Genomic DNA, 13,040 nt, shown 5'->3' on the forward strand with positions numbered 1-13,040 from the left:
CATTTCATTTTTCTTTTCCGAGGCCCTATCCTTTTCCGCTTGGAAGGGCCTCGGGAAAACAATTATTCCAAGGCTTCCACAATAACAATTTCGGATATTAAGATTTTGTAAAATTTTTTATGTAAACAAATATTAAGATTTGTAAAATTTTTTATGTAAACAAATATTAAGATTTGTAAAAAAAGATTTTGATTCAAATACACGTTCAATTTAATGTTTAATTTTTTATAGGAGGGACCCTTTTTTGGTAGGGGGTTCTTCAGTTTGTGAAGGGATGGATTGAGTAATATATTTTTTATTAAAAAAGGTTGCAAAAGTTTGTTTCTTTAGTAGTAATAATGTTAGTGGTAAATAGAATTTTGTGATTAATGATGGTGGTAAGATTAGTAGTGGGGTGATTGGTTTATTCTCTTAGAGTAGAATTAAGTGGTTATTTGCTTATTCTTCAGTTCATCATATTGGTTGGTTGATCATATGCCAGATTGAAAAGATGGGTTTATTATGTAATTATTTGTTCTTTTGTATTAATAAAAGTTATATTTGTAATAACAGAAGAAGAAATTGTAAGAATAAGCGCTGTTGTAGAATTCTTTAATGACTATGTTATTGTTTCATTTTAAAGTGAATTGCATCTTCTCCATCTTACCAATTGCATACCATCTTCTGGCTTAAAAGTAACTCTGCTTTGACTTGAAATATTGCATGCTTGTCTGGCTTATTTTTTGCCTGTGCTTCATATTGGTGTACAATATCATTTACCATAACTGATGACGATGTAACAAAAAAAAATCTCTTTTCGTGTTCACAAGTAGCTTGTAGCCAAAAGAGCAGGTTGACTGTTATAGTGGAGTACTGTTGTTTTTCATTCAAAGTGTGTGACCTATGCAATGAGTTCTTGAACCCACTGGGTGAATATAACAGATGCTGGTATCATTAGAGTATCCATACACTGGGTTAATTTTGCATTCAATTCTGTAGTGCTAAAGTAGAATTAAGAATAGGGACTCTTTACATGTGTTGTTATGAAAGACTATCAAATGCGCATGTGTAAAACATGCAGAAAAAGGTTGCTGGCCGTTTGGAGGTCCAGATTTTAGATCATTCTGGATATTAGACTTCCAGACTTTGTATTTATTACGATTATGTTCCATAAGTTGGGAAAAAATAATATTAGTAGCTCAGTGAAGAAAATCTTTCTTTTAAAAAGGGTTAGTGCAAGAGAAGTATTGAAAATTACTGGTTTAGACTCACCAGCTTATTTTTATAATGTGTTAATTTTTTATTTATTTTTTTTTTCCTTAACAGAAATCCCCATACATTAAAGTTAAGTACTTATAATGGGGTTATCACATTTAACAACATAAAAGGTTAGGAGAAACTTTTCTGAGAAATCAGCTTCTCCGTCTCCGACCATTGGAGGGTTCCTAGCCAAAACATGTTTCTTTAGGCTAAATGTTTAGAAACTGAGCTGGAAAATGTTTCTGTTGAAGCTTCATCTCTTGTATAATTTCTCCAATGAGTTGGTTTTCACATAAGTCAAACCAATCAGATATCCCAACAAGAAAAAATTCTGGGAAATGTTTCTTTCAATGCACTGTTGAGTGTAGCTTGTAGATGTGATACCAGTTTAAGTCTAGCTTAGTCCATGGCTTGCTAGTGAAGTCAGTTTCTTTTCATAGTTTTTAATTATCATGAAAAGATTTCACTAATATACATATTGTAGCATTTCGTATGCACTGTACACTTTTTTTAAAAAAAAAACCTTTTTTTTTTTTTTTTTTTTTTGGCTAATCTCAGATTAAGTGTATTATATATCTTACACATTTGTATTTCCATTCTTATACTTTTGCCATAATCTCTGTGGAGGATATGTCAGTTATATACATATTTCCCGATGTTAACAGAGTTGCCACATTACCAGGAAAAGTCAGGGAATTCGAAAATTGACCAAACAATTCAGGGAAAAGTTAGGGAATTTAAATATTTTAGTCAAAATCTGGGAAAGTCGGGGAATTTCATGTGGCGATCCTTAAAAAAAGCGAGTTTTGCGCCGACGTTGGAAGCGGACGCTTTCTTGGCGAATTATGTATAGTGTAAGCTTATTCGGCCAGCTGGCGTAGAGCCAATTTTTGCAGCTCCAATTAGATTGTCTTTTAGAAAAGCATAGCAAGTTTCCAGTAACCTCAAGAATAAAAAGACTCGCATGTGCAGTGCATGTTGAACTAAAGGAAATATGTATTCTAACATCCACATGGAGTAAGCACAGCATTTTGAAGTAAAATAAAAAAATAGTAATCAGTCACCTAGGCTAACCATTTAATATAACTATATTCGCCAAAATGTCATTGATTATTTTAATCAATTTTTAAGTAATTATCTTTATTTTAATGTTATTCGTATCATTTAATGTTGCTTCTTCCCTCTAAATTTATTAGTACTAAATAATGCTTTGTCTGGCAAAATCCTGAAACTAATTCTAGCAGTATGATGACATCACGAAATTTAATGCACATACCTTTTGCTTATGTATGCTGCTTAATAAATATAAAATACTTGAATTTATTTAAAAATATTAAATAGATCTCTTTCTTTTGTTTGTCTGCAAAAAAAAAAAAAAAAGATATTTTTTAATCCAGATTGGGCAGATTCTAATCTCAATCTTCAGTGGAGAAAACAACAACTTTTGTAGTTATAATAGTAATGCTTTGGGGATTATATAAATAAGTCATAATTAGCAAATTTTTGCGTTTTCAAGTGATATCATAATTAATTTATCTTTTAGCACAGTCAACGTGCATTACGGGAATAGACTGGAATTTTCTTAAGACACCTGGAAAAGTCGGAATTTCATTCTCCTGTTTGAGTGGCAACCCTGTGTTAAACAACCAAAGAATTAATGTGTAAAGTTAACAACAAAAAATTAATGCATCAATTTACTTTGTATAAGCAGAATAGTAATATTAAGTATTAAATATAGGTAAAAATTTTTCAGATATACTGTTGTAATTTTATGTTTTCCGATTATTCTATTTTGTGGTGTCTATTCAACCCAATATTTAAATATTGCTTTTCAAATATATCCTGAAAACGACTTTAAGATCATGATACAATTTCATAAGTCTTTTATGTACAAATGGTAATAATAACCTATTAAATATTTTTAACAATGCTACAGCAGTATTTCTTTAACCGCTTCCCCTACAAATTTTTTTGAAAAAAATTGCAAAAAATTATCACATTTTTTTATTTTATTATTAAATACAACAAAACGAAACAAATCAAAATATGTAGGTTTTAAGTTGAATTTTTAATTTTTTGAAGGTGTAAAAGCATTTATTTTTAATACAGTCAAAAGTCGTTAATCGGGACTTCCGCGGTTCCGGATTATCGATTTTTCCGGATGATAGATCATCAGTTTAAATCTGGTAAGATGGCATGCAGAAATTATAAATTAAAAATATGAAACCGTAATTTATGAAAAAAGAAGTATTTATGATCTAAACAATATCAAAATTTACAAAGGAAAAACTTAATATTTATTTGTTTACTTTTTATTAAACATTTCTTTCAATGTAAGTTGTTTAAGTTGCTTCGTTTTTTATGTGATAATACATTCTCTTTAATTCTATAAACAGACATAATTTCTTGTTCATTTACAAAGTTCCGCTGTTCAAGTGTGTCGAGAATACCGACTAATTTGTCAATCGAAATTTTTTCGTTTTCAATAACCTCTGTCACTTTCTTCGCTATCGGAAGCGAATTATAATGACGAGGAATTTGATTTAAATCATATCAAAGACGGAGTACATCGAGATGAAATACTACATTTAGTAAGGAATTATAAGCAAAATAAAATAAAAACATCTGCAAGGATAGTGCTGACAGTTCAACTTCCAATTCATTGCGCGCCGCAGCATTAAAGATAAACAAGGTTTAGATAAACAAAGGATATGCCTTTATCCATTTTTTGCAGCAATTCCACTTTTTTTAATGGACTTCGAAACATACTTTCGCTTTGTAGATCCTTTACATATTAGTAAATATATATCAGAAATTCTATTTGACATAATCGAAAGTTCAAGCCTACTTTTATAAAATTGCTCTAACAGTCTGCCAAAAATGATAAGCCGAATCCAATTTGAAGATTAAGGAACAACGCAATCTGCACCATTAACTGAATTAGATAATTTTAGCTTAGCTTATACCATCCGTTATACATTAAACGCGCTTTCGTAAACGTATTTTGCGCACACGCATATTCGCAGCCGGAAAGGCCCGTTTCCACTGCTGCGTATGCGTTTCTCCAATCAGCGAGCGAATTCACTTTGATTGACATCTGCAATCCAGTCAGTGTGCGGTGACGGATGACATACAGATGGAGTTCAACAATGTTCAACTTCTATCCGTATGTCTGCGGATGCGTTGGGGTCACGTGGTAAAAAAGGAGCAATCAGGTGCAGTGACTAAAAATTAATGGCGGCAGAAGTAGCGATGAATGTTTTGCTAGAAAATACTTATTTCTGAATTAACATTATAGCGAGAAATCTGCATGCTGAAAAAGACAGCAATCAGCTGAATTCAGTTAAAAAAGATAAGAAAACAAGATAACTGCAACTACAGTACTTGTTCATTCAGGAAATTCAGTTCAAGAAAATCAGCGGCAAAAATTATAATTCCAAATCCATGAAATAGCAAAATTTGTTCTGATAATCATTTTTTAGTTCTGCATACTCATTTAGCTTTAATGAAAATGAATGTCTGACTATAGCAAATTAGATATGATTAAAAGATTTGCTATTTTTTTCTTTTGAAACAGGTAAAAACTAAAAACGTTAATTATAAATTAAATTTGATAGCCTTTTAAATACTCCAGTTCATTGAAGAGTATGTTAAATTTGTATTTCCCTTTATAAATATATCTTTTTGGATAACATATATTTGTAAGCACATGAAATATATTTTTAGCAGCCCGTTTAACTTCAATCCGAGCGCCACTTTAAAAGATAATGATTTTTGTAAAAAGTGTACTAGAAGCTGAAGAACAAACTCTGGTAAATTTTCAGACGATAGCACACTGAAATAGTACCAAAAAACTTTAGTTTTAAGAATTGATTTAGTTGATGATGTATATAAGCCAAAATATGCATGCGACTTATGTGCAATCCTAGCTTAGTGGTAAAGCTGATGGTAAGGATGTTCATTTTTTTGGAGTCGTGAGTTCGAATCCCATACGCTTATACGCTTTTTTCACCCTGTCTGCAACTTTCTTACCTTTTTATTCCAATTTGATCTATATTCGTGTTTTATAATTTATTTCTATTATTATATGCATTAAATATATTGTTTTATTTATGCTCTTATTTATTTAAATTTTTCCTTCAAAAAAGTTTGAAAATTATATAATACTAATTTAAAGCATATCCTGTACATATATATTTGAATTTAACAAACATTCTCTATTCGTAAAAAGCAAATTTAAATGAAATTTAATGCAAACAAAGAAATGATTAATTATTGCTGCGAACTAATCTACAATATCATTTAAATTCTGAGAGCATATGTAAATCAAGTGCAAGTATCAAAATCCATGAATAAATATATAATTCCAAAAATTTATTAATCCTAAAAAATTTATAAACATGCATAAGTGAATAATGGGATAGATTATTAATCCTACAAAAATTATAAAAATGCATAAGTGAATAATAGGATAGATTATTAATCCTAAAAAAATTATAAAAATGCATAAATGAATAATAGGATAGATTTAATCCTAAAAAATTTATAAAAATGCATAAGTGAATAATAGGATAAATAAATTTTTGGAATTATATATTTATTCATGGATTTTGATACTTGCACTTGATTTACATATGCTCTCAGAATTTAAATGATATTGTATATTAGTTCGCAGCAATAATTAATCCTTTATTGGTTTGCATTAAATTTCATTTAAATTTAATTAACTTTTAATTTGCTTTTTACGAATAGAAAATGTTTGTTAAATTCAAATTTCATTCCTTGCAGCAATGGCGCAAGAGAATTATTTAAATTTAATTTATTTTGAAACCCTGCAGATATATATATATATATTTTCGTTTCACTTTTATGTGAATGTATATACATGTGCTCAGACTTTGGGATGTTTACGACTCTAAACTTTCATTCCAATTAACATGAGACAGTATTAATGCCCTAAACATTTTTTAACAAAAAATTACTATAATAATTGCTTTTAAATTCATTCCTCTCCAGCAGAAGCGCAGGAATTAATTAATTAATTAAATATTTCCATTTTCTTTACCTAATGTGTGTATATATAAAGAGAAAAATCTTATTTTTATAACTTCTATGAAAAGAGATATGAATTAAAAATGTTTAAATTAAAAATAATATTTTATGGATTATGCATAAAATATAACTGCCCATAGTGCATTTTAAAACAAACGAGATTTCTAATAAATTATCCAGCTATGACCCTGAAGTCAGCAGTATACAAGAATAGCAAATTTTGCGTAAATTTTGTGAACCTTTCTTTACAGTTGCTCTGTACTTTTAAAGTACCAACTGTTTTTTAATCCCTTTAACTTTTTTATTTTATTTATTTATTTGTTTACTTTTTCACTAACAGTACATTTTAGTTTTAATAATATATATATTATTTCATAATATTTAAGGCTTCTAAAAACACAATTTTTTTTTTTTAATTTACTCAAGCTTCTATGGAATTAGTGATGTTCATAATATGCATTATAACCTTACTTATGTAAAAATTGCTAGCGTACTTTACTTTCGCAGTTCATAAGCAGAAATAAAAATTTCCAATAACATGAAATTTAGTAAACAAAACTTTTCTGCGTTTTACGTCAGGATCCATATCAAATCCAAAACAAAGCGGGAAAAATTCAGATGTTCAGCGTCGTAACTCGCGAACTGCTTGTTTGGCGCCAAAATATTACAGTGACACCTAGTGGCGGAAAATGAAAATATTTTACAGATACGCAGCAGTGGAAACGCTTGTACGGATGCCGTAGGCGTGTCGTCAATTGACGCAACGCGTTCGTACACAGTAGTGGAAACGAGCCTTTAAGGTCTTACGCGCATGCGTCAATTCACAAGGTTTCTGAGGAGCAGAATAGAGGAGATTTCTAAGTACTGGTATATCCTTATGGGTTCAGTTTCTGGAATAAGCAGGTTAGCATTTTCAGAATTTAATTATTAATACAAGCAAAACTCCACCAGATGAGGTATTGTTGAGGCATCTCTTCTAGGGCAGATAACATAAGTGCTTTGGCATAGCAGATTAAGTATTTGCAACTAACAATATTTATTCCTTCAAAAAAATGCTATTTTTCCTCTAATGTGAAATCCTTGCATGCATAAACTATTTAAATCTAATAAGTGATGAATGTTTAGGTATGTGCCATGCAGAAAAAAAAGCTTCGAGAAGCCTTCAAGAAATTCTTCTATGGACCTTCCTCAGAAGCTACATCTAATAGTTATGAAATACTGGTTTCTCATACTACTGCCATACGATACTTCATCTGCAGGCAAGTCTAAGATAATATTCTTTCATTTTATGTCATTCATAACTGTGTAGGCTAAAACTCGAGTATTTGGATTTGCTTTTATGAAAAGTATACTGAGTTTACTCTCGGAATTATTTCACAATATTTGGTATCTTGAGACATAACTGTTATGTTTGAAATTGAATTAAAGCAGAGTAAAATGCACTATTTTTAATATGCTCAAACAATGTGCATAATTTCTTTTCAGTATTCTAAATAGTTTACTTTCAATATAAGTATGATATTTCAGTATTACAAAAATATTTAGAATATAAGAAATAACTTTTTTCTGAATGCTGTATTTTTAACTCTTAATTTAAAGGAACTATATGAAAATAAAATTTCATCAAATTTTAACTGACCATCTTGTGCATTGCTTATGACCTGCTTTCAATAAAATACTTTTATGTTTGTAATTTTGTAGTTATGGATGCTTAACAAAGCATTGCTAATAAACAATCTGTTGTGTCAATGAACCTAATAGTCTGTGTAATTTTTGTCTCTTAAATATAGTATTTCTATTAAACTAAAAATTTTTGTGTATTGTTTTGAATTATGTATGTAATGTAAATATTTGATATATTTTTTATAAATATAGTCATTTCCATGTAATCTTGTATAACAGTAAAAACAGATAGTCATAAAGTTGGCTACATGCATTTGTATCGTAACTTTTTTGGTTCCACACACTTTAATTGCTCTTCATGTAGTACGTTGAACAAGGCTTGACAGTTTCAATAAGCTAAGTATTGATTCCAAGCGTATCATCTCACATTGTTTCTCAGAATAAAATGCAGATCTCTACATTTGATTCACTGACTACAGTAAAGCATGTGATCCTTATTTGTCTCGGTATTAAAACCTTTGTGAAGGTCTTTTAAAATCTAGTTAAATAATATTTACATTATTTATAGAGACTACCGCAGGCAGTCAATGTGTTCTTTGCAAGCCCTGACAAATCACCATTACTTATTCACTCAGTTATTAGTAGACACAAAATTTTGTGTAACATCTTTCCTAGGAAGCCTAAGCGGAAATGTTTACTTGACTAGGAATTCTCTCTAATTTTAATTTTAACTAGCACTTCACGGGCCTAACCCGACGATCCTTGATTGTTTCTAATCACCCGCCGGACCTAATCCGGCCTCGTTCAACCGGCATAGTTTATCCGTGCTGCTAAAATTATTTTGCTCCTCCATTTGCCAAGACCTCACCTTTTCACAAGACACTGTCCAGACTCTTAATCATTAAATCTCTTATAATGGGAAAATAGCTTTAATTTTTATTCGTAACTTTTTAATTAATTTAATGAAACTTAACTTAATAATTTTAACTTAACTTAATTCAGCTAAATTTTTACTTTATACTGTACCTTAAAATAATTTTTCTACATTAATATTTACTATTTTTACCTTCAACTTAAATTATTTTAGCTTAAAGATCAGCCATTTAAAGCTCCAGTTAACTTTACAGTTAATCACATCACGGTTCTCCCCAGGCGGTAGGAGAACTTTTCAGAATCTGCTCCAGTTAACTTCACAGTTAATCGCATCACGGTTCTCCCCAGGTGGTAGGAGAACTTTTCACCTCTTCAGAATGAACTAACTCCCCCCCCAACTTCTCCGTGCACTTTCTCTCCTCTACAAACCTGCTCTTTGGTCGTAAGACCAGTTTCCCCCGCCCATTCCCAAGGCGTTAGCAAACTCTGCGGTTGTCCGTATTACCTATGACGTACTTTACCCAGGACCTGGAGCAATATGTCTCCCGTCCTTTACTCTTTCAACTTGTTTCAGTTCCATTCACAGAGTGCGTTCAGGAATTTGCCTTATCAATTACCTCTCTCTCTTTCAATTTCACAGCGGCGGGAGGTCTCTGACCCCTACCCAAGTGAATTGAAAGCTGAAAGAAGTTTTCGTCACTTTGTGTGGACTTCTTATTCATTTCCCTTTCACTAAACCCTTAATGGTTTTGTTCATTTTTCTTTAGCCATTGCTCTTTCTTAATTAATTCAGTTTTCTTAACAAAGTTGTGGAGGTAATTGCACTAATTTGCAAAGGTACTCCAGAAGCCAACGCCTGGGTAAAAATTTTGTGAAAAACACTTTTGATACTGTAAGTGGGAGGGTATTCCATAAGCATAAAACTAACTTTCTATCTGAACCTTGTAAAAAAAAATATCCAAGTAAGTATTTATTATGTTTCATGAGGTTAAATAAAAAGCATTCCTTAATTTAAATTCACCAAAATAATGCTTGATCAAAAGTTACAAATCTTTTAATTAATGCTACTTTAAACACTAAATTCCTAGACTAAAACAACTTTTCAATTTATGTTTACTGAACCTTAATTAAAACTGCTGTTGGTCCTGTTTCGGAGAGAATTAAATTGAAATATTTTAGAATGCGATCACAGTTTTAATTCATTCATTCCAAGACTGTTTTGACCAAAACAAGTTTTATTTTAAATGCTGATTTAAGCTGTCATGCAGAGCATCATGCAAAGTAGAGACATAATATTATTCTTTCATGGTTCCACAGTCAAGCTGAGCAGTTTCACATTTCTAACTTATGTCTTATGTGCTACCTGACATCAGTCATTTAGATGATTGCATTACTTCTTTGATAATACAGTTTGAACTGAAGGCAATGAAAAATATTAGCCATCAAAATGTCATACATGCTTTTCTTGTTAAGTTTCATCACTAATTTTTTAATGTTAAATATTTATTTAAATTGCTTGTTATTTGCATGTCTCCACTTTCTTTGTATATATATATATATATGTGTGTGTGTGTGTACAGGGCTGTTCACACATTTTTAGACAATTTTCATTGTATTTACAGATGTATTTTGCCTAAAATTTTAACCCTTATTCTTCACTACTTTTCTACACCACAGTTTCCAAGACAATAAAGATTTTTCTGGTAACAGAAGAAATATTTTATTCCATTCCTCTTGAACAGCTTTACAAAGTCTAAGGAAGGTTGTAGGTGATGCCTGGACAATCTGCTTTTTAAAAGTCTAAAAGCACAAAATTTTGTGGTGTTACATTAGGAGATTTAATAGGAATATGAGTGAAGGGTGTGGCCTTAATACACTTTATTTTAGTCCAAAGGGGCTTTGTCCCTGAAAGACAATTGTTTTCGTTTTGCGATTTTGCATTGGTTCACTATAAATATCTATCTCACTTTTTAAACTAAATGTTAAAGTCCTGCATTATATTTGAAGAAATTAAATAATGAAAAATCTGCATATATGCATTTCTTGCATTGTGATAAAACAATAGTACATAGAACCATCAAATTTTGAATGATGTAATCCTCCTACATTATCAATTTCATATTGTGTAAAACTCTAATGAATTTTTGATTAACAAACTCAAGGATTTCAAAGCGAGCAATAGCAACGTTGTACATTTTTATCTCCAGCGTGGGAGTCTCAATGTCGGAAATTCTAAAGATGTGCTCATTTTTTTAAACTATTTTGCAAAATTGCTGTTGAATAGAATTTTAGGGTTTAAGTGCGAAGAGTGTAATATTTAATAAATAAATGTAACACACAAAATGTTTAAAAAAAAAGCCCCTTTGGATGTAAGTTAAAATCTGAAACCTTTCAGTTTCAGTTTTTTTTTTAAAGAAATTAACAACAAATATGACAGTAACTGTAAATGAACAATAAAAGGAAAGAATATCAAATTAATTTTAAGGATTTTGACATGTGTCTGGTAGCTTTGACTTGAAGTTCTACTGATTGATGACACTGTGGTTAAAGAGATGTTTCATATTTGAAAATTGGATATAAAATATGTTCCTAATAATATGTGGAGTTGACCTTAACAGTTTTCTTCACTCTCTTTAATTTTTAGTTCTTGTTATATCAAAAACCAGCAACAATCATAAATCCCTTTGAAAAACATTCTTTAGATTCTTTGAACCACATTCTGTGACTTTTTTTTCCCCTTCTCTTTGATGAAAATAAAGGGATCTCTTTTTATTGTGGCATTTAAATATTCCCAAGCTCCATTTATTGTAATAGTATTTTTCCATTTTTATCTGAATAATTGTTTCTTATAGAGAACTCTGCAGTGCTTTCTGCTTTTGGTGATATGTCATGGAGAAAGACGCACATTTTTATCGCCTTTTTAAGATTGAAATCGGCATTAATCACTTTGTTTACAGTTGACACTGAGCATTTTCATGATTATGCAACTGTCCTTTGACTTTGAAGATTTTCTTTTAACGTTAACCTTTGACACATTCGAAATATTCAGGTTTTACCTTGGATATATATTTTGAACAATTTTTGTCCTTGAAGACAGACTTTGACACTTCTTTCTTATTGACAATATTATCAATTGTTGCTGTAAATATTAAAAAAAAAAAATTGTGACTTTCGTAGCATTTTTAATACTTAAATGCATATAATTTAATTCGGAAAGAGCACAATCATAGCCTTCTGTCCATTACTTCTTTAAAAGTGCCATTTTGCATGAAAACAAATTTATGAAGTAACAGGTAATTTACACTTTCGAAAATATCATTGCAATTTTAAAAAAACATTTTCCAAGCAGGTGATTTTTTTTTTACAACAGTCGCCTAAAAAAATGTGCGAACACCCTCTCTATATTATTCATTCACATAAATTATTATTTTTTAAATAAAAAGTATAGTTATAGTTAACCTTTATATTAAACAGTTATTTTTCTTTTAGGCTACTGAAAATCAATCCAGCTGCATGGGTTAGATTTTCCCTGCCCCACTGCAGTATTACCTGGGTGAAAATTTTTGACAATGGTGCTGTCAAAATAAGATGCATAGGAGACACTGGCCACCTCCTACCACATAAAATTTCTGAATAAATGAGCAATAAGCTAAAATTTTGTATTCAATAAAGCGTTTGCTTAGATGTTTCATGATACATCACCAGAATTTTCATAATGTATTTGTATTGCAAGTTTTGTACTTATTAAACACCTATAAACTTATTTTTATTTATTTTACTTAACTGCAAACCAGCATGGGGAAGTACATAAAGGTTGATTCAGAAATTTTTCTAACAAGTGTTTAATTACTCTTTTATACAAGATGTCTTCAAAAGTGCGCAACAGTCTCACATACCATATATGAGAGACAAAGAAAGTAACAAAATGTTGGAATAATTTCCATGCACTGCTTCATTCAAAGTCTTGTGAGTCACTTCTGGCTAAGAAAGTTAAAGGCATAAATGATATATCTTGGTTGTCTAGTGTAAAGTAAGGCAGACGTAAGTTCGAACATGCATCGCAGTTGAATATCTGCAGATGTTGACAGGACCGGAAGTGTGCTCGTTCAGACATGAGATAAATGGAAGCAAACAGGCAAAAGTAAGCAGCATCCAGGAAACATGTTTCTTTCTGTTAGTAAATATCGCAGAAATGTGGATGCATAGGCAGGTGGTGAGCAGAGAGCTCTTGTAAATGTAAAATTTATCAGTGG

At 30.6% G+C, this 13,040-nt stretch overlaps 1 protein-coding gene across 1 annotated transcript in view; it reads left to right on the forward strand.

Annotated features, from left to right (window-relative positions):
• The window catches only part of LOC118192099 (uncharacterized), an 82,369-nt gene extending 69,819 nt beyond the window's left edge, over window positions 1-12,550 (forward strand). The window contains exons 5-6 of the mRNA XM_035362999.2: window positions 7,417-7,550; window positions 12,277-12,550. Of these exons, the coding sequence (XP_035218890.2) occupies window positions 7,417-7,550; window positions 12,277-12,424 (282 nt within the window). The 3' untranslated portion in view covers window positions 12,425-12,550. The remainder of the gene's footprint in view (window positions 1-7,416; window positions 7,551-12,276) is intronic.
• The last annotated feature ends 490 nt before the right edge of the window (window positions 12,551-13,040 follow it).

Source organism: Stegodyphus dumicola, chromosome X1 (genome assembly GCF_044657685.1).
Source record: "Stegodyphus dumicola isolate Sdum_Otavi_A_Nest chromosome X1, ASM4465768v1".
Taxonomy (NCBI): Eukaryota; Metazoa; Arthropoda; class Arachnida; order Araneae; family Eresidae; genus Stegodyphus; species Stegodyphus dumicola.